General features: G+C 48.4%; 8 protein-coding genes across 9 annotated transcripts; 5 read left to right on the top strand and 3 right to left on the bottom strand.

The window, feature by feature from the left end:
• Positions 1-1,611: 1,611 nt before the first annotated feature.
• On the top strand, positions 1,612-5,510 carry RPB2 (DNA-directed RNA polymerase II subunit RPB2; the record flags this gene model as incomplete). Its single annotated transcript, XM_058499413.1, has 3 exons — positions 1,612-4,020; positions 4,071-5,299; positions 5,348-5,510. The coding sequence occupies 3 exons, from the start codon at positions 1,612-1,614 to the stop codon at positions 5,508-5,510; spliced, it is 3,801 nt and encodes a 1,266-aa protein (XP_058350457.1).
• Positions 5,511-6,001: 491 nt separating this feature from the next.
• On the bottom strand, positions 6,002-6,353 carry ONS95_005976 (uncharacterized protein; the record flags this gene model as incomplete). The annotated part of the gene is made up of 2 exons (XM_058499412.1): positions 6,002-6,154; positions 6,258-6,353. 2 exons carry the CDS (start codon positions 6,351-6,353, stop codon positions 6,002-6,004), a joined length of 249 nt encoding a protein of 82 aa, XP_058350456.1.
• Positions 6,354-6,629: 276 nt separating this feature from the next.
• VMA10 (H(+)-transporting V1 sector ATPase subunit G) lies at positions 6,630-7,360 on the top strand (the record flags this gene model as incomplete). Its single annotated transcript, XM_058499411.1, has 6 exons — positions 6,630-6,632; positions 6,694-6,732; positions 6,794-6,827; positions 6,890-6,898; positions 6,978-7,078; positions 7,187-7,360. The coding sequence occupies 6 exons, from the start codon at positions 6,630-6,632 to the stop codon at positions 7,358-7,360; spliced, it is 360 nt and encodes a 119-aa protein (XP_058350455.1).
• Positions 7,361-7,872: 512 nt separating this feature from the next.
• Positions 7,873-9,101, top strand: ONS95_005974 (uncharacterized protein; the record flags this gene model as incomplete). Its single annotated transcript, XM_058499410.1, has 3 exons — positions 7,873-8,173; positions 8,250-8,988; positions 9,041-9,101. 3 exons carry the CDS (start codon positions 7,873-7,875, stop codon positions 9,099-9,101), a joined length of 1,101 nt encoding a protein of 366 aa, XP_058350454.1.
• A 1,382-nt stretch (positions 9,102-10,483) lies between these two features.
• ONS95_005973 (uncharacterized protein) lies at positions 10,484-12,168 on the bottom strand. The gene is made up of 3 exons (XM_058499409.1): positions 11,586-12,168; positions 10,878-11,529; positions 10,484-10,818 (listed from the first exon to the last, which is right to left on the bottom strand). The coding sequence occupies exons 1-3, from the start codon at positions 11,769-11,771 to the stop codon at positions 10,706-10,708; spliced, it is 951 nt and encodes a 316-aa protein (XP_058350453.1). The 5' UTR covers positions 11,772-12,168; the 3' UTR covers positions 10,484-10,705.
• Positions 12,169-13,529: 1,361 nt separating this feature from the next.
• ONS95_005972 (uncharacterized protein) lies at positions 13,530-14,645 on the bottom strand (the record flags this gene model as incomplete). Its single annotated transcript, XM_058499408.1, has 2 exons — positions 13,530-14,303; positions 14,391-14,645. The coding sequence occupies 2 exons, from the start codon at positions 14,643-14,645 to the stop codon at positions 13,530-13,532; spliced, it is 1,029 nt and encodes a 342-aa protein (XP_058350452.1).
• Positions 14,646-14,931: 286 nt separating this feature from the next.
• Positions 14,932-15,935, top strand: ONS95_005971 (uncharacterized protein). Of its 2 annotated transcripts, none has more exons than XM_058499406.1 (2): positions 14,932-15,105; positions 15,267-15,935. In XM_058499406.1, the coding sequence occupies exons 1-2, from the start codon at positions 15,023-15,025 to the stop codon at positions 15,595-15,597; spliced, it is 414 nt and encodes a 137-aa protein (XP_058350450.1). In that variant the 5' UTR covers positions 14,932-15,022; the 3' UTR covers positions 15,598-15,935. The 2 variants fall into 2 exon arrangements, with proteins under 2 accessions (XP_058350450.1, XP_058350451.1); XM_058499407.1 differs by having other exon boundaries at positions 14,932-15,514; positions 15,623-15,935.
• Positions 15,936-16,867: 932 nt separating this feature from the next.
• On the top strand, positions 16,868-19,333 carry ONS95_005970 (uncharacterized protein; the record flags this gene model as incomplete). Its single annotated transcript, XM_058499405.1, has 1 exon — positions 16,868-19,333. One exon carries the CDS (start codon positions 16,868-16,870, stop codon positions 19,331-19,333), a length of 2,466 nt encoding a protein of 821 aa, XP_058350449.1.
• Between the last annotated feature and the right edge of the window lie 126 nt (positions 19,334-19,459).

Below are 19,459 nucleotides of genomic sequence, written 5' to 3'. Positions count from 1 at the left end.
TGTTTTCGAATTGCATGCAGCCCAGACGACATAATTCAGAACTCGATCACGTTCTTAGTGACTCTCGAAAGACACAGATCTTCGTCACAAAAGCACTATGAGTTCATTTTCACATGAAAGAATGAGCTCTGTCTGGTCCAGCAGAAGTACAAGCTACTTCTCAGGCTCCTTCACTATTGGTAACATCTCAGCATCTCGCTCGAGGGAGATGAGGCACACTCTGAGCATTTATATACACGATCGTTGCTAGATTGGAAATAATTCAGTGCAGAAAATATTGTATTTTGATCCTTCCAGAAGCAGTCCAAGTAAAAGTCCTCATGAAAACGAATGATTTTATGAGATTTGTTGCTGGTGCCCAGTACTAGTCGGAAGTCATGAGGTGACCTTCTCATGCGTGAGAACCAGGAAATTCAACTTGGGGAATGAAAAGTTCACCTGATCTACATTAGCCACACAAAAGCCAGGCGCCAGCGAGAGAAAGATCGGATCATTCTTTGGAAGATTGTAGTTATTTGGCTGGAATGTAAGATCTGCCTCATAAGCGGAACCAGCTCTCTAGCTGTGGCAGCCTCAAAATTTGGATACCTAGATCTTTGTGCAAGTCAATTGAAAAATGAAAGGGGCTCAAAGAAATACGAGTTCACATATTACACATGTCATACTCAAGTTATATTTGGAAGTTCGTCAGAGTACTTCTTATCCACGACGGAGGATAGCTGCTTAACTCTCGCCCAATACTGGAGAAGGTTGACACCAACTGACTCAAGGAAATGATAAGGTCCATCTCTTGATTAGAACAAAGAAACGACAAGAACGAATCCGGACAACAAAGACCTTCACCAAAGCCTCACCACCGAGTCTCGTCACATGACTGTTCGATTAGCTCAGCTTTGCCAACAGCTTCACAGCTCTGCACTAGCAACGTCTTTCCCAAAATGAATGTGCAACTACCTATGTATTAGCTTTTCCTCCTTATCTCTAATACAAACATGAATTTGTCGTGTTGTTTACCTTTACCTTATCCAACTCATTGCTTCCTTGGGGATCAAACACCTTCAACCTAGCCACGACGACAACCGGGGCATCCACTATCGGCATTTCCTACCCTACCTACAAGTTTGTTACAGACATATCACCAAATTGGTGACGGCAATTCGTAGCATATATGACAAAGAGAGTGAACAAAGGATCAATGGGGTTGTACGTGGGATGAAACATTGTCACTATGACTTTCATATTGCCCGCTAACCTGAAATGGTTAGGCCAATCTTTGCTAGCGCTTTCAGCATCGAGGAGGCCAAACTGGAAGACAAGGCATCGATGCGAAAAGATCAGGTCGCGTCAACAGCTCTGGAAGAGCAACAATCAATATCCTCGAAACAGCTGCGGATCTCTCGTCAACACCTCAAGTTCTATCTTTGAAGTTGTTCTTAACCTTCATGCTCCCGATATACTGTCTTTAAGGTCTCCCCAATCTTGGGCACTTTGAAGGCGACCGCCCCTTCTCACCTCTGGCTCTGCGCGACGAGCGATTCTTCCTGATTCTCCAACCTCTCCCCGACTCTGATTACATTCGCACGCCTCCCTACCACATTCTGCAACCCCATCATGGCGGATACACAGGAATTTGAAGATGGCTACGAGTACGATGAGGAGTACAACGACGAGGAGGAAGATGGTGGTATTACGGCCGAGGACTGCTGGATGGTTATATCCTCATTCTTCGAGTCCAAGGGCTTGGTTTCGCAGCAAGTAGACTCGTTCGACGAGTTTGTTTCTACGACCATGCAGGAATTGGTAGAAGAGAACTCCCAACTCACCCTCGACCAAAATAACCCGCCATCCTCCGACGACAACCCGATCGCCCTTCGCAGATATGAGATCAAGTTTGGCACCGTTCTGTTGTCGCGACCAGCAATGACTGAAGGTGACGGAAGCACATCAGTCATGCTGCCGCAAGAAGCTCGGTTGCGAAATCTTACCTACTCCAGTCCGCTATACCTCGAGATGACGAAGAAAGTTTCCGTCGCAGTCGAGCGCCCTGTCCCTCTCAACGAACTCGATGATGAACAGGAGACAGAGATGGCGACCACGGGTGTCCATCCAACACGTTTGGTATGGGAAGATGAGGACGGTGGCGCGCTGGATGGAGACAAGACGGAGAGAGCCCCAGATCGAGTGTTCATCGGAAAGCTTCCTATCATGCTCAAGTCCAAGTACTGCATTTTGAAGGATCTTGATGAAGATGAACTCTATGGCTGGAATGAGTGCCCTTACGATCAGGGAGGTTACTTTATTATCAACGGATCAGAGAAGGTTTTGATTGCCCAAGAGCGCAGTGCTGCCAACATTGTCCAGGTCTTCAAGAAGTCGCTCCCGAGTCCGACCCCGTACATCGCAGAAATCCGAAGTGCCCTCGAGAAAGGCTCGCGGCTCATTTCTTCAATGGCCATCAAGCTCTTCGCCAAAGGTGACGGTAACAGAGGAGGATTCGGTCAGACGATCAAATCCACATTGCCATATATCAAGAGCGACATTCCTATTGCAGTAGTATTCCGCGCTCTAGGAGTCGTTTCTGACGAAGACATTTTAAATCATATTTGCTACGATCGCAACGATACTCAGATGTTGGAGATGTTGAAGCCATGTATCGAAGAGGCTTTCGTCATTCAGGACCGTGAGGTTGCCTTGGATTTCATTGGTAAGCGTGGTCAACAGCAGAACCTTACTCGCGACAAGCGTATCAAATATGCCCGCGATATCATGCAGAAGGAGCTGTTACCACATATATCGCAGCAAGAGGGTAGTGAGACCCGGAAAGCTTTCTTCTTGGGATATATGGTTCACAAGATGTTGCAGTGTGCTCTTGGACGTCGAGAAACGGATGATCGAGATCATTTTGGAAAGAAGCGCTTGGATCTCGCAGGGCCTCTCCTCGCAAAGCTCTTCCGTTCATTGTTCCGCAGACTGACCACCGACGTTTACAAATATCTTCAGCGCTGCGTCGAGAATAACCGAGAGTTCAATCTCACACTCGGTGTTAAAGCCACCACTCTCACCAACGGTCTTAAGTATTCTTTAGCGACCGGTAATTGGGGAGATCAGAAAAAAGCCGCCAGTTCCACTGCTGGTGTCTCTCAGGTGCTCAATCGCTATACATTCTCTTCGACGTTGTCTCATCTTCGTCGTACGAATACCCCCATCGGTCGTGATGGTAAAATTGCAAAGCCTCGTCAACTGCACAATACCCATTGGGGTTTAGTCTGTCCAGCTGAGACTCCTGAAGGACAGGCATGTGGTCTGGTTAAGAACTTAGCCCTTATGTGCTATGTCACAGTTGGAACCCCTAGCGATCCTATTATCGAGTTCATGATTCAACGGAATATGGAGGTTTTGGAAGAGTACGAACCTCTGCGCTCACCAAATGCTACCAAGGTCTTCGTCAACGGTGTCTGGGTTGGAGTGCATCGAGATCCTAGCCATCTTGTCAAGACAGTGCAGCATTTGAGACGATCGCATTTGATTTCTCACGAAGTCTCCCTGATTCGTGACATCCGAGACAGAGAGTTCAAGATTTTTACAGACGCGGGCAGAGTTTGCAGACCTCTCTTCGTCGTGGACAACGACGTTGATAGTGCCAATAAAGGCAGTCTGGTTCTGAATAAGGATCACATCCGAAGACTAGAAGATGATCAAGCTCTTCCTGCCAATCTGGATCCACAAACCAAGGAGGACCACTACTTTGGTTTCCAGGGATTGATAAATGAGGGTGTGGTAGAGTATGTTGATGCGGAAGAAGAGGAGACGATCATGATTGTCATGACTCCCGAAGACTTAGATATCTCCCGTCAGCTTCAGGCTGGATACAAGGTGCAGCCCGACAACAGTGGAGACTTGAACAAGCGTGTCAAGGCTCCTGTCAATCCTACAGCGCATATGTGGACTCACTGCGAGATTCATCCAAGTATGATTCTGGGAATTTGCGCAAGCATTATTCCCTTCCCGGATCACAATCAAGTATGTGCTATATAAGTTACTTGCTGGTAGTTCTTTGCTAATCGAACTAGTCTCCTCGTAACACCTACCAGTCTGCAATGGGTAAGCAAGCTATGGGAGTGTTCCTCACGAACTTCGACGTAAGAATGGACACCATGGCAAATATTCTCTACTATCCGCAGAAGCCCTTGGCAACAACTCGATCCATGGAATTCCTCAAATTCAGAGAGCTGCCTGCTGGTCAAAATGCAATTGTCGCTATCGCTTGTTACTCCGGTTACAACCAAGAAGATTCCGTCATCATGAACCAGAGCAGCATCGACCGAGGTCTTTTCCGAAGTTTATTCTACCGTGCCTACACCGACCAGGAAAAGCGAATTGGTATGAACACTATCGAGGCATTTGAGAAGCCGTTCAGAAATGATACTATGAAGCTCAAGCATGGTACCTATGACAAGCTTGACGATGACGGACTGGTTGCTCCAGGTGTTCGCGTTTCCGGAGAGGACATCATCATCGGAAAGACCGCTCCAATGGCCCCAGATAACGAAGAGCTTGGATTGCGCACCAAGGCACATACCAAGCGTGATGCATCTACGCCGCTACGAAGTACTGAGAACGGTATCGTGGATCAGGTCTTGCTCACTACCAACGCTGAGGGTCTTAAATTCGTGAAGGTTCGCATGAGGACTACGAAGATTCCTCAGATTGGTGATAAATTTGCTTCTCGTCACGGACAGAAGGGTACCATTGGTATCACCTACCGCAATGAGGATATGCCTTTCACCTGCCAGGGAATTGTGCCGGATCTTATCATCAACCCCCACGCCATTCCTTCCCGTATGACGATTGCACATTTGATCGAGTGTCAATTGAGCAAGGTTTCAACTCTTCGTGGTCTTGAGGGTGATGCGACCCCTTTCACCGAGGTCACTGTTGATTCCGTCTCTAAACTACTCCGAGCTCATGGTTACCACTCTCGTGGCTTCGAGATCATGTACCATGGCCATACTGGACGCAAGATGATGGCTCAAGTCTTCCTTGGCCCAACCTACTATCAGCGTCTGCGTCATATGGTCGATGACAAGATCCATGCCCGAGCCAGAGGTCCAGTCCAGATTTTGACCAGACAACCGGTAGAAGGTCGTGCCAGAGATGGTGGTCTACGTTTCGGAGAGATGGAGCGTGATTGCATGATCTCGCACGGTGCCGCGTCCTTCTTGAAGGAGAGATTGTTTGAGGTATCGGATGCCTTCAGAGTCCATGTGTGTGACATCTGTGGACTCATGACACCGATTGCGTAAGTTTTTCTCCACGTCACTCCGAAATCTTGTACTAATCTAAATAGCAAACTTGCAACTCAAAACTTTGAGTGCCGACCTTGCAAGAACAAGACCAAGATCTCGCAGATTCATATTCCATATGCTGCGAAGCTGCTTTTCCAAGAACTTGCGTCGATGAACATTGCAGCTCGCTTATTTACCACGAGATCTGGAATCACAGTCCGATAAGTGGTCGCCTGAACGAGGCGGAGGGAGGGAGAAGACAAGATGTAAGAATGTAAAGGGCAAGGGGGTTGGCAGAGTGATTACGAATCTTTGCATATGAGGCGTTTGGGAACGGAGCAAGATTGCCTGGAACAAAAGGACTGGCTGTGCTGCATATTGGTTGCGTTTATCCGCAGCAGACATTGGAGGGGTAGAGCAACGAGATTTAGGCGCTTTTCCAGGTAGATCTGGTGTATGATAGCTAGATTTTCTCAGCGCAAGAAGATGACGCAGACGACACAAAGAAAAGTCGAATAATGAGACAGAAACTTTTGACCTGGATCATGTCTTCTGCCTAGCCAGGTTGCTTCCCATCGGTACAAGTTTTTACAATTGCTGTCTGCTTGTCTTGATATATCGGTTCTGATGCTTTGCGCCGCCCAACACCTCTATTGTACAACCATTTTATACACTCCTCAGAGTAGAGATTCTTAGAGCACAGAAGCATGCCAATGCTACCTAGGCTTGTCCAACACAACTGACCCATCATGTACACTCTGCACCTTCTTGTATTCCTCCTCCAGCGCTCTCTGCATATCGAAATCCAACTGGCGCTCCTTCTTTAATCGCTGCTGTTCCATGTCTCTCACGACGCCTTGATGCATTGCCTATAGAACGGGAATCGTAATTAGCACTGCTGTTTACGGCTTCGAAGATACATCCAAGTATTTGTCCGGGAAAGGAGGCGAGGAGGGGTTGCTGGGTACATACAGCTTTCTCGGCCTGTTGCCCGTAATGTACGAAGAACACTGTTGCGACGGCAAAGAGAGATGTGCCCGCGAGCGTAAGCTTTGCTGGCCGAGACATTTGTGCTGTTTCCTCTTTTTTCTGATCGCCCTTCCCAGTCCGTATAATAATCAGGAATTCAATGGCGCATCGTGAGCTGCTAAATAGAAAGTGTCATTGAAGTCTGGATGTATGTTGGAAGAGGTACGATGTTGACGGCGCTTGCCGAGCAGGGGTCTGGAGCTCAGCTCTCGTTGCGTTTGGGGCGAGCTGCACCTCCATCTGCATATCCCGCGATAACGAGCTCCTCTCCTTCAACACCACGATACCTGAGAACTAGACAAGGAGGATCGCAAGATGGTATGGCCCGCTCCGCCTACAGCTATTGTTGTGGGATCATTGGCTAACGAACACCGTACAGTCTGCACAAAACTCCGCGGGTATCCAGACCCTGCTCGATGTACGTATCCACGCCTGTTCGCAGGAGCTTGAGGAGGGGACCAGGGACTGATGGTAGATAGGCTGAGAGGGAAGCACAGAAGATTGTTCAGAGGGGTATGTGTCTGCTCTTCCAGAGAGGCAATGGCTTGATGGACTGTGCTAATAATTGATTACAGCTAGAGAATGTGAGCAGGCATCTACAAGAACCGCATATCCAGCACAGCTGCTACGGCATCGAGAATGACGGATCACTAATGGAAGCAGACCGCACGAAGCGTGTAAAGGAGGCCAGGGACGAGGCGAAGAAGGAAATTGATGCATACAAGAAGTCTAAGGATGATGAGTTCAAGAAGTTCGAGTCAGAGGTACGCTTCCCCTCACGGCATTCTTCGTCCACGCTCTCTTTCAAGACACATAATCTGGAGAACTCTCAATAGGTATATGGGAGGACTGGTGCTAACCCTTGCCTCTAGCACACAAGCGGCAACAAGAAGGCTGAAGAGGACGCAAACAAGGATGCCGAGCAGAAGATAAAGGAGATTCAAGCAGCTGGTAAGAAGGGACAAGATGCTGTTGTGAAAGATCTGTTAAAAGCCGTCTTCGACGTCAAGCCTGTTGTTCCGGAACGTATTGAGGCTCCTAAATGAGTGGGGTGAGGCTGGTACATGCCATGGGGTAGATGAGAGCTTTTGCGAATTGGGCTTGGACTTGGACTCAGAGATGGCATTGATTGCGGCCTTCAACTGCCCGAGAACTCGACAAGGGAGTGAGATGGACAGAAGTACTCAAAGCGCTGTATAGATTATTGCAATTCAAGAAGATATCCCCATCAAGAATGTTGAGCATACATCGCTTGCCTGGGTCAATGTCATCTCAGCACTAGAGAGGTGTATCAACGTACTTTCCAATCTCAAACCTTCTAACCAGACTCAATAATCGAGACACTGCAATCTTCTAACTCATCATTTCTAATCTGCCGAGTTGTTTTGTTATCCGTTACCATCTAGAATCACATGCTTGACTGACTCGACTTTGCTCACCCAACGACGTCACTGCTTTCACTCCATCGCGAAAACCATCAACACCACAACGCGACTTCCTCTCTTCGCAATGGCATCTCTCCACCAACACAATTTATCCCAATGCATAGCACACAGCAATGACAACACTGTTACCTCGTGTCGCACGCACGAGATGGCTCTTCCAAAATGTGCCTCGCCGGCCAACTCCTCTACCTACGAATATCCTTAGAACCGCCGCCCTCCTACGCAAACCAATGTCCCTTTCCCTTTCTACGACCTGCTGCTGCTGTTCTTTAGGAAAAAAGGAGAGGGCTGACAAGATTGGAAATCCTGGGAATACGGATACTGGAGAGCAGAAAAAGACAGATAGTGATCCGAGGATCAATGATTTGGGAAGGGCGATTGAAGATGATTATGCTACGATTAGAGAAACATATGGTATATCTTCCCTCTGGCATGCGTTATGTCTCAATTTTCTTTATTTTGATCAAATGGGCTTAGCTAACATGTCCAGCAACACCCAAACACCCCATTGTTCTCGCCCATGGTCTTTTAGGCTTCGACGAGCTTCGACTCGCAGGCTCCCTTCTCCCAGGCGTACACTACTGGCGCGGCATCACCGACGCAATGCGCGCGAACGGTATCGAATTCATAACTGCTTCCGTCCCAGCATCCGGCAGCATCGAAGAACGAGCCCTGAAACTCGGCCAGGACATCGCCTCCAAAGCAAACGGCAAGAGCGTCAATATAATTGCTCACAGCATGGGGGGCCTAGATGCCCGATACATGATCTCCCGACTCAAGCCAGAGAATGTTGACGTTTTGTCTCTTACCACAGTAGCGTCGCCGCATCGAGGATCGAGTTTCGCGGACTATGTTTTCCAGGAACTGGGGCCGTCCTATGTACCGCATTTCTGCAAGTGGTTTGAGAGAATCGGAATTAGTACTGGAGCCTTCAAGCAGTTGACGACGAAGTATATGCGGGAGGAATTCAATCCGAAGACGCCTGATGTCCCGGGTGTGAGATACTTTTCTTACGGAGCCACGGTGGATCCTAGTCTTTGGAGTGCTTTCCGACAGCCGCACCGCGTGGTTGAGAGGATGGAGGGCCCGAATGATGGTTTGGTTAGTGTGGAAAGTGCGAAGTGGGGGACGTATAAGGGGACGTTGGTTGATGTTAGTCATTTGGACTTGATCAATTGGACAAATAGGCTGAGGTGGATGATGTGGCAGCTGGTGGGTAATGAGCGAAAGTGAGTATCGTCCCCGAGCATGAGATAACATAGCTATGCTGACTTGCGGAAGGTTCAATGCCATTGCGTTCTACTTGGATATCGCAGATATGCTTTCCAAGGAAGACTTGTAAGGTCCAGCCTTCAGAGGGATGACAGACAGGGACCAGTGTCTTGGTTGATTTGGTTACAGAAAGAGCAAACAGACTCTTTGTATAGCATAGACGAAGACATAGACTATAAATACCCGCTTCACGGATACCTCTTAACTTTTGAATGAAATACCTTCCCATATTCCCAACCGTTTTCTCTGGTCGTCTTCGGGTCGTCTTGCCTGGGCGTTTACTTCGTCACCCCTGAACCTCTGCTACGTAAATATCTTTGCCCCACCTACAAAATGCCACCACTATCTGATAATACTGAGATTTTATGTAGGATCAATAGACTGAAATAGTAATTGCAGATATTACAAGAACGTTGTTTTGGATATAATTTAGAGTTTGGCGGTTGTGGTCGTGAAGAGACTTTGTTGGTGACCTCGCTTAGAATGTTTTGGCTCGGCTAAACATCGAAAAACAAATGGAACAACAACAAACGCGTTCAAATTGTAGAACCTTGAAAAGAACTTTTGCTTTTCAATGAACCAAGGAGCATGAAGAAAATCCGTAACATAAAAGAAACATATTCAGACATGTTTGATGCCGTCCACTGAGTTTCATGTAGCACGGAGGTTGCGTCTCCGGCTAACCGCAAACAACTACGTTCTCCTTCATTCTCGTCAATGAACGCCCTCTCCCACTGTCGGCAAAACTCTTCGAAGCGAAACTGTTCCCGAAAGCTCGACAAAACTCACAAAAACAGAAAATCTCAAGCGCAGATGATGATCAAACATGGACTCGAACCACAGTCTCACCCAATCATGCGACTAGAATAACCCAACCTTCAGGGTAACGATAAGCCCGTTACAGGCCCAGAGGGTATCCAAAATCGAGAGGGTTGGACTGTTCCACAAGCAGGGTGCGTTCTAACCACTGAACTATTCGACCGGTTTTTGGACGGCTGAGGTGAAGTGGAGGTAATTCGAAGTATTTGGGTAGATAGAGCGGTTAGCATTTTGTTTCTTCGGAATGTTGCTTGGTGTGTTTGCTGGGTTTGGAATAGAAGATGGTGTTTGGTGGGGGAGTGAATGGGCATGGTGAGGTGAAGGAGAGGGATGAATGTAACGTGGGGTAGGCTCAGATAGTTCTGTAACTGATGCGCACTTGGAGAGATGCAATGAGGATGGGTGAGTGATAGTTTCTGCACATAGAGTTTCTAAGCACTCTTTACTTGAGACACTGTGTCCCTGAGGATATTATAGAGTTCTATTAACTGTCACAGACGTTTCTCATAGTCATTAGTACTCTTTGGTAGGTCTTTGTATCTATAGATAAGATGCAACTTGCCATTAATGGTGGCGATTTCTTCCAGAGACAAGCGTTCTCTCAGAGGAATTCTTTTGAGAAGGATATCAATGCCAGTAAAAATGCAGGTCCACCTTCTCAAAGAGCTACTCATCATTAAAGGAAAAATAAGTAGAATGGGATTCTTCTTTCACATTAACTACAATCCAGAAGGTCAATCACCCCGTCTTGCTCTTCATCACCCAGCTTCAATTTGTTTTTCTTATCTGTTATTGTTTGTTGTTTTTGTTTGCTTAATTCTCAAGAGTAGCAATGTCCACAGTCCCAAAATTCCTTTAGAATACCACAGACAGCTCTTCAATACCCACATCCTTAGTTAGAGGCGAGTACTTCACAGCCTCGAGCGGAATCGCTAGCTTCAAATCCGGAAGCTTTGTCCACAATGTCGCTATTCCCAGTTAGCACACACCACCCGAACCATTAACACAACAACACCAATTAACTCACCAAATACAATCTCCAATTCCGCTCGCGCCAGCCACTCTGCCACACACCTATGCGCTCCCCACCCATATCCTAGCGCCTCCTCGCGTCCCCTCACACGCTTCATATCAAATTCATTAGCGGTCTCTCCAAAGACCTCCTCATCCCGATTCCCACTCTGGGTCGCCGCAATAATGCCATCACCAGCCTTAATTAGCTTTCCCCCATACACAACATCTTCCTTCGCAACCCTCTTGGTCGCCAGCGCAGACGCAGTGTGAAATCTACACAACTCCTCTACGAACGGCGCCGCCCATTGCTCAGGGTCTTCCTTGAGTGACGCGAGTTGATCAGGGTGCTCGAGCAGTGTAACGACACCGAGAGCAATCATCGATACCATGGTTGCATTGCCTGCAACGAGAAGGAGGAATGCGATTTGTACGACGTCAGCTTGCGTCAAGTGGCCTGGGATGAGTTGTTCGGTTACGAGGAGCGAGATCAAGTCTGACTTTGGCTCGGCTAGGCGAGCTGTGACGAGAGAGTCCATGTAAGAGAGGAGAGCGGCGTTGGCATTTGAGGCTTCAGTTGCAGTCCCTGAGCCGTTGGACCTGATGGCAGCGAAGTTTGTTAGTTTTGGGAGGTCAGCAAGCGGGACGCCGAGGATACTGTAGATCGTCTGTTTATGGAAAGTTAGTGATATGCTTCAGATGTTGCCAATAGTGAAATGCATACATAAGATGGAACAGGTAAGGCAAATTTCTCCACGAAATCGAAAGGATCGGATCCTCCCTCAGCAATCATCTTGTCGAGGAGAGTATTCACTGTCTCTTGGATCTTAGGACGCAGGCCATCGATATGTTCTTTCTTGAAGATCGACTCGACCATGCTTCTTTGTTGCATGTGCTGAGGTGGATCCATGTCAACAAACGTTGGTTTGTTCTTGGCTGCTTCTTTGCCTCCCGCTGAGAGCTCCGGGAAGCCTGGTCTGTTGCGTTGCTATTTCAGGTTAACTCTATTCCAGAGAGATCCTCTACATGGCCAACCTTTGAAAGTCTATCGTCTGTTAGAACGGCACAGATATCTTTGTGTTTGACGACCAGCCAGGCCACACTGCCATCGAAGAGCTCGACCTGAGATACTGAATCTGTGGCGCGAAGACGGGCATATTCGAGAGCTGGAGTTGTCCCGGATGGACGAGCGAAAGGAAATTTAGGAGGAGCTGTAGTTGTAAGAGAGCCCATGGTAAAGAGCTGCTTGTTACTAAAGTCTGTTTTGAGGGAAAGTAAGGGTATTGCAGTGCAAGATGTATTGGAAATGTTTCCTTATGCTGTTTGATAAATGCTCGTCGAATTATATACAAACTTCTCTCCGCGGAAATCGTCCTCCAGTGACGCTTCACGAACTTACCCAGCGCCCCCTGATCCACAATATGACAATCCGAAATCAGACGCCCATCAACAGTCCCAATCGAAACACCCGTATAACAAATCGTATGATCTGTTCCCCTGTACATCTCAGCCCTACAATCTGGAAAGCCAACTATCTAGGATCCCGAACGACTAAATCAGCAAGCTGCGTTTGCAGCATGAAATTAACACCTATCCTGTACCCCCATATTTGAAGAGAATATTTGGATACAAGTGTAGTCAGCAAAGTACCGCAACAAGCGTGCAGCATCGGGACCTCAGATTCCTCCTGCTGACCCGAATGGAGCCTTGGCGGAAAAGCCGCATATCCTACTGCCCATTGCCGAGTACCCATGGAGATGTAAGATGTGGGCGACTTTGTCAGCGCTTGTGACACAACAAATGATGTTGAGCTGTGATGCATGTATCAGGAAATTATTTGCAATTGCTTGCGCGTGGGGCATGGCGCAAAGTGGATATTGGATAGCAGGTCGAGCCATGCATTGGATCTGAGGGAGTGCTTCCCAGCTGCAAGCTCCAAGAATCTGCTTGCCCTGTTGCGGATTGCGTTGCCTGCTTTTGGCAGATGCGATATTAAGGCTTGCTCACAGGAGGATGGCCCCAATTTCAGGGTCAGCCTCACGTGCTGCATTCCATTTGGCAGCTCGTTTATGGCTCTGAAGCCAAAGAGGGAAGGATGTTTGATGTCTTAGAAAGCAGGAAAGTTACTTGCATAAAGTGGAGGCATTTAGCCACGCATGATCATGATGCTGAGCGCTTGCTCTAGCTGTGTTTCCAAACAAAAAGTTCGACAGTGCTCTTCCCCAGGCCCAGGCCGCGAGAATCTTACTCGTCAGGGTTACATCTACAGGCACCTGCGGTGTGGTGTGGTATCATAACCTTGAAGCGATAGACCATCTCTCATGGGCGTGGAAATTTTCGAGAAATTGTGTCCGCCATGAGCTGTTCAAAATCCAATGTGACTGCTCAAATAAGCAACACGTGAAGAGCTTTATGTAAAGACGTAGAGGGAGTAGCTTTCAGATCAGAATTCGTCCCCAAACCATTACAGCAATCGGAAACTCGTCGAGACTGAGAGCCATGAATCCAGGTGAAAGGAAAAGAGAGATGATGACTTCAATGTGTAGCTTCTGGCGCTCAACTTCATTAAGAGAATCGTCAGTCCTTTCCCAGGAGTTTTTGTACAAAGAAGCTGTCTCCCAAGACATATATCGACCTTATTCCCTGCAAGTCATAGCTTGACCACGACTTAGCTTTTCGTGATAATACACAACCTCACCGGTGCCATATCCGAGTAGAATGGGCCATGCTGTTCCTCGCCCTTCAAGACCCCGAATTCAATTCCTCGAAAGCCGTAACCATTTCTCCTACACGCATCGGGGAATTTCTCAAACGTCTCCTCGCTTCTCACTGTCGCCGCGATCAGTATTTTCAGATCAGGATTTAGCTCAAATAGATCTCCGAACGTGGAAACCAGAGGCGGGATATTCCTCGGATCATAGGTTAGATCTGCTCCAACCACGAGGTCGATATGCCGACCGAGATTCCAGCGAGAATCTTCGCCGCCTGTGAGCGCGTGTCCCCATTTCAACTCCTTGCCTTCGATGTGTGAGGATTCATGGAGGCCGTTAAGGTAAAAGTTTGTCGAAAAGCTAGCCACAACGTCATCGTCTCCATCCGTTGCGAGGACATGGCCGGCCTCCAGATACTTGGCACAGAGAATTGAAATATAGCCTGTCCCAGACCCAAGTTCCAGTATAGATTTCCTGCGAATGGTATTTGGATTCGCACACAGATAGTTGCCTAGATGGAGACCAGCTTCCCATGTTCGGAGTCCGGTCGTGCCAGCTGCAGCGAGGATGTTCCGCGCCTCGTGGAGAGTGATCGTTGGGCTTATATCAGACTGGGATAGAAGAGAAAGTGAATATGTGACATATGCTTTCTGTTGAGCTGAGGTCTCCTCGCTTGGTAAGGAAGTGGAAAGCAAGACTGCGAGACAGTTCATAAGATCATCAGATATACCCTGACGTGGAACCAAAGTCAGTCGCGTGCATGTATTGTCATGGATTAAAGCAAATAAGCCAGATGAGAATTCATATGAAATTCATACTTCTTCATCCCAATCTTGAATGCTGGCTTCAATCCTCTTCATCAGCTCCTTCAAGACCCGGAGTTGGTATCTTGGGGGAGGAGCATATTGTATATCGTCTGAGAAGAGCCGAGAGTAAATAGACTGCTGGAATGCATCGCTTCTGAGATGTTCTTCAGTCGGGTAATTGAGTTCGAGCGTAACTTGAAGGTATTGACGACAGAAACGATCGAGCTGATGCCTCGCATCCGCTGATAACTGACTCTTCATCCCCATTACAACGCAGAGAGCAACTCATTGTACGATGCACGCTCTCAACTATGAGAGACTCCATCTTCGCACCTGGAAATATACCTAGACGCGATGCGGTCATTCGATCATATTAGTCACGAGATCTGTTGGATTCTTGTTGCCTTAGAAACCTTGGCTCTTCGCCTCAGGCCACAGTAGGGCTAGCACCCTTTTCACCAAAAATCTCTGTGGGCTCGCGTAATGTACTCCATCGTTACTAGCGCATTGCGGATAACGAAGACCTCACGAAGTCCACCCTCGCAAATCTTCCCACGACGACAGCGACCTCTCACGACAACCTCTCGATCGACATCTGTCTCACCACGTAGACAGACGCATCGGATACCACATAAATCGCCAAGATGGCAGACCGTGAGCAACCAGTCACACTGCGCACGCGCAAGTTCATCAGAAACCCTCTCCTTGGCCGCAAGCAAATGGTCGTGTAAGTTTCCTGCTCCGAACCCATCAATTGCGAGTCTTGCGCTCTTCTCGATATCGACATCTGCGAAGGGTTGGAGGATTTTGGGTCGTGGGGAGATTCGGGAGACGGCTTTTCACATTTGTGTTGAAGATGGATTCTGACTTGGCTTTTTTTTTCTACAGTGACATTCTCCACCCAAACCGTGCCAACATCTCCAAGGATGAACTCCGTGGCAAGCTCGCAGAGATGTACAAGGCCAACAAGGACCAAGTCAACGTCTTCGGTCTTCAGACTCAGTTCGGTGGTGGCAAGACAACCGGTTTCGCCCTCGTGTACGATTCGCCCGAGGCCTTGAAGAAGTTCGAGCCACACTACAGATTGGTTCGTGTTGGATTTGCGTCGAAGATTGAGAAGCCCAGCAGACAACAGCGTATGTTCCTCTATACGAACATCTACACCTTGGGAGATATCATGGGGGGAGATTTTGCCGTGAAGTGGTTATGTCATAGATAGAAAGGCTAACATAATCGGCATCTAGGCAAGCAACGCAAGAACAGACAGAAGACTCTCCGCGGTACGGCAAAGGTCAAGGGTGCGTCCAAGAAGAAGGACAAATAGACGATTGGTCACTTCTTTTGGGGTGCATATGGTGTGCGGCAGGAAGGAAGGCGGCAAAATGGTGTTGCGGAAATTGGGCTATCTGTCTTTCAACGCATGCTATTTTCGCATATCGGCTTCTTCGTTTTTCGTGCATGGATTCCGATGGCATTGGGAATATGGAAAGTGGCATAATCTCACATGAAACCTGAGGACCGTACATTACAAATCAAGGCGTTTGCTTCTCATGACAATACGGGATTTGCAAGTGAGTGATTTGTGACGTCGGCTTGTTCTGCGATGGTAGGGACTGGGCTTCGAAGACCGGACATCGGAGATTTCTCGAATTTTGTACAGTGCTGGAAGGTTTCCAGGAAGCAGTTGCGAAAGAGGCAGGGTCAAACGCCATTTGGAAGTATCCAATGGATGTGGTGCATCACATGGAGTTTAAGAGACATCAACTCGAGACACTGGAAACGGGAAAGTCAGTAGGTCTCTCCAGAATCAGTTGGACTCTGAATCAGTGCTATAAAAGCATGTGTCAAGTTGGAAAGTTCCAGCACTCGCAATCCGAATCCAGCTCAGTAGCCGGCTTGTCACTCTTCGCCAGCATGCTGCGTGCTGCAATGTTAAAGACAGTGAAGTTCGGATGGGGAAATCCAAACCAATCCCAAAATTCTGGGCTCAGCACCTGCATATATCAGTGCAATGTGCAATGCTTCGCTCTAAGAGGATTTTTCTTGACAGCCAAGTGGACGACCCTTTGTTCCTGTCTCCATCCTTTCCTGTTGCCGCCTAACTATTTTTTAAACGACCCTGTTGTTCATTCTAGTTTGCAATATGCTTTTGGCGATTCCATTTCACCATTTACGATGTAACACCTCTACTTCTTAATTCGCGAGGTCAGTTTTGCCATACTTGAACGCTCGTCGGACTCACAGCACAGCTCTTGTTCACATAACACAGCACCCAATCGGTGTTGCTTGGCTGCATGTACCGACGTGGCTTTCGTTCTATGAAGTACGCAGGGGAGCTATATGAAGAGTAAAGAACATCATGATCAAACTTCGTGCTTCACACAACAAGGACAAGGCTCCAGATACAATTCGCGTCGTCTTCAGCTCCCAACAACTAAGTAGAAACTTGCTCACTTTCCACCCAAAATTTCTACCGAGCGACTCACACTATGTCTTCAGATTGGATGCAAAATGTCGACATGGTACCGACATACGAGAGCTACCAACGCACCGGCCGACTGCACATCGCAGGCCCAGCTCTTCAGACCCGTCAGACAAACATGGTCAGACTTTGGCTGGAGCAAGAAGGCACCACTCACTTATGTGCGCGAGATGCAATACTCGCGCGTAATAGCAACGAGTTGTTTGAACTCTCTGCCACAGCGTCCCATATCTTCGATGACTTGGCCATTCCCGAAGCGGATCTCTCCGCTTGCGAGCTTTGCAGACTGATCGCCCAGCTTCCTGCATATAAGACTGGAGAAGTATATGGACTTTATGTCATCAATATTCTCGATGAGAAGGAGAGGCGTTCAGCCCTCGATTATCCCCCTGAGGATTTTGTGATGGGACTCGCAGTCAGTGAAGACAATGGGGCTCGTTTCTCGCGTCGGAGACTGGGCTATCTTCCACCACCAATGAAGGGCCTTCAGAAGGAAAACCTTCTGATTCCCGTTGAAACGAGGAACGCACCTCCTGGAGACAGCCTATCACCATTCCAAGCTAGACTTCTGGACCCTACCCAGGCCGACTTTGAGTGGGCAAAAGCTTGCATTCAGGACTGTAGTGCCTCCCACTCAGCCTGCCACGCATCTACTAGTGATCTCTATAACACTATCGATGTGATAGATTGCTTGTCAGACTCCCGGAATATCATCTCACTACCAGTCGGGGCAGAATACTTGGCATTAAGTTATGTCTGGGGCCCGCAACCACGCAAAGCAGATCTAGCAGAATCTTCAAAGCCGGAGAAACTCAAAGAAGTACCAACCAACGTCCCCAGGACGATCGTCGATGCCATGGCTGTGACACGAGCTCTAGGTCACCAGTATCTATGGGTTGACAGATATTGCATCGACCAGAACGACCCAGTCACCAAAGCAATCCAGCTCTCCCTCATGGACAAGATCTACGAAGCTGCCAAAGTCACGCTCGTTGCAGCCAGTGGAGCTGACGACAGCGCTGGTCTACCTGGAGCAGGGACACTTCCGCCTATTTCTCGCCAGCTCCAGCCATCAACCTGGCTTGGAGATCACAGGGTAGCAGCCGTAGGTCCGGGTGTCTTGACCACGGTCCAGCAATCTAAATGGGCTTCTAGAGCATGGACATTCCAAGAAGCGTATCTCTCTACACGCTGTCTGATCTTCGGACCTAAACAACTACAATTCCTCTGCAAGACGACATGCAAACACGAGGCATTACCGCGTATACCGAAAATGAGCAGCTATGATCTAAGCGCTGAGACCAACATCAACTCAGTGTTTGGCAGCAGGATCTCAGATACGGAGAGCAGCCGCAACAAGGGTAACATGACAGTGCTGGAACGCTTCCAGTTTCTTGCCAATGAATTACTTAGACGGGATATCAGTTGGGAATCCGATACCCTCGATGCATTTCGAGGTATCCTCAATCGCGTCGAGTACTTCACATTCTTCGGTGTGCCTCTTGTCACGCGCGAAGGTAGAGAGCTTCAAAAAGACACTCCAAACAATACTTCTACTCCCTCCAACTCCGGTACCACCCCAGAGTTGCAAACTCCTCAAATCGCCACCCTAGAAGACACAAAGCGCCTCATCGCTTCAGCTCCCCTCAATCTAACCCGCAAACGACACCGACCCAACCTCTTCCACTCAGGCAGCTGGTTCGACTACCCCTACGACGAATTCCCCGGCCCAGGCGAGCCCTTCCACCCCTCCCCGGAACTCGCCTTCCTGTACGGCCTAACCTGGACCATCGACCTCGAAGACAACAGCATCATCCCCGAAAAGCTCACCCGCCGCGACGGCATGCCCTCCTGGTCCTGGCTAAGTCTCCAAAGTGGCCCCTTCCGCTACGAGCATGACTTTGCAGGGACGACAGAACTCCCAGGCGATGTACTGCTGAACCTCCACAGCAACATTGAAGTCTGGATACAGCAGAAACGGGATGGGTCAGAGCCTTTACAATCGCTACCTTTCAATGAAGCGTGGAGTAGAAGTACAAGCAAGATAGTACCTGAGTTCGGACCTTGTATCAAGCTCGAGACGCTGACGGGAGATATCACCAGCCTTTCAATCACACAGCGACCGTACGGACTCAAGGATTGGTGCTTCATTATTAAGCTCGACCCATCGCTTCTCATCGAGAGAACCGAACGGGAACTGGATATTGCCCTCGAATATCCCTGGCTCGACGTGCCTGGTTTTGGCGAAGGAGAGTTCCTGAACCTGAGGTGGAAGATAGCTTTAGTGCTGAGTACGACGTATTACAACCCGAAACACGAAGAGGCGTGGCTGCATGCGGAGCCCAGTACAGTGTTTTTGGTGTTGATGCCGTATGAGGGCGGTTGGAAACGATCGGGGATATTGTCACTGCCGCATGGGCAAAGATATGTGGACTTGGATGCATTAAAGAGGGAAAGTCTAGTTTTGTACTGATGCCATAGGCTGGAGTGGCAAGTCGAATTGTGTCTCCCATTGCTAAGGGCAACAGTGTAATTCTACCATAACTTTGTACCCACTTTCACTTTGCGAATTAGAGCAGCAATCGCGCGGAGGTAGATA

The sequence above is a fragment of the Cadophora gregata genome, assembly GCF_030347475.1.
Source record: "Cadophora gregata isolate MNR1 chromosome Unknown scaffold_17, whole genome shotgun sequence".
NCBI classification, from domain to species: domain Eukaryota; kingdom Fungi; phylum Ascomycota; class Leotiomycetes; order Helotiales; family Ploettnerulaceae; genus Cadophora; species Cadophora gregata.
This window is presented reverse-complemented; position numbering and strand designations above follow the sequence as displayed.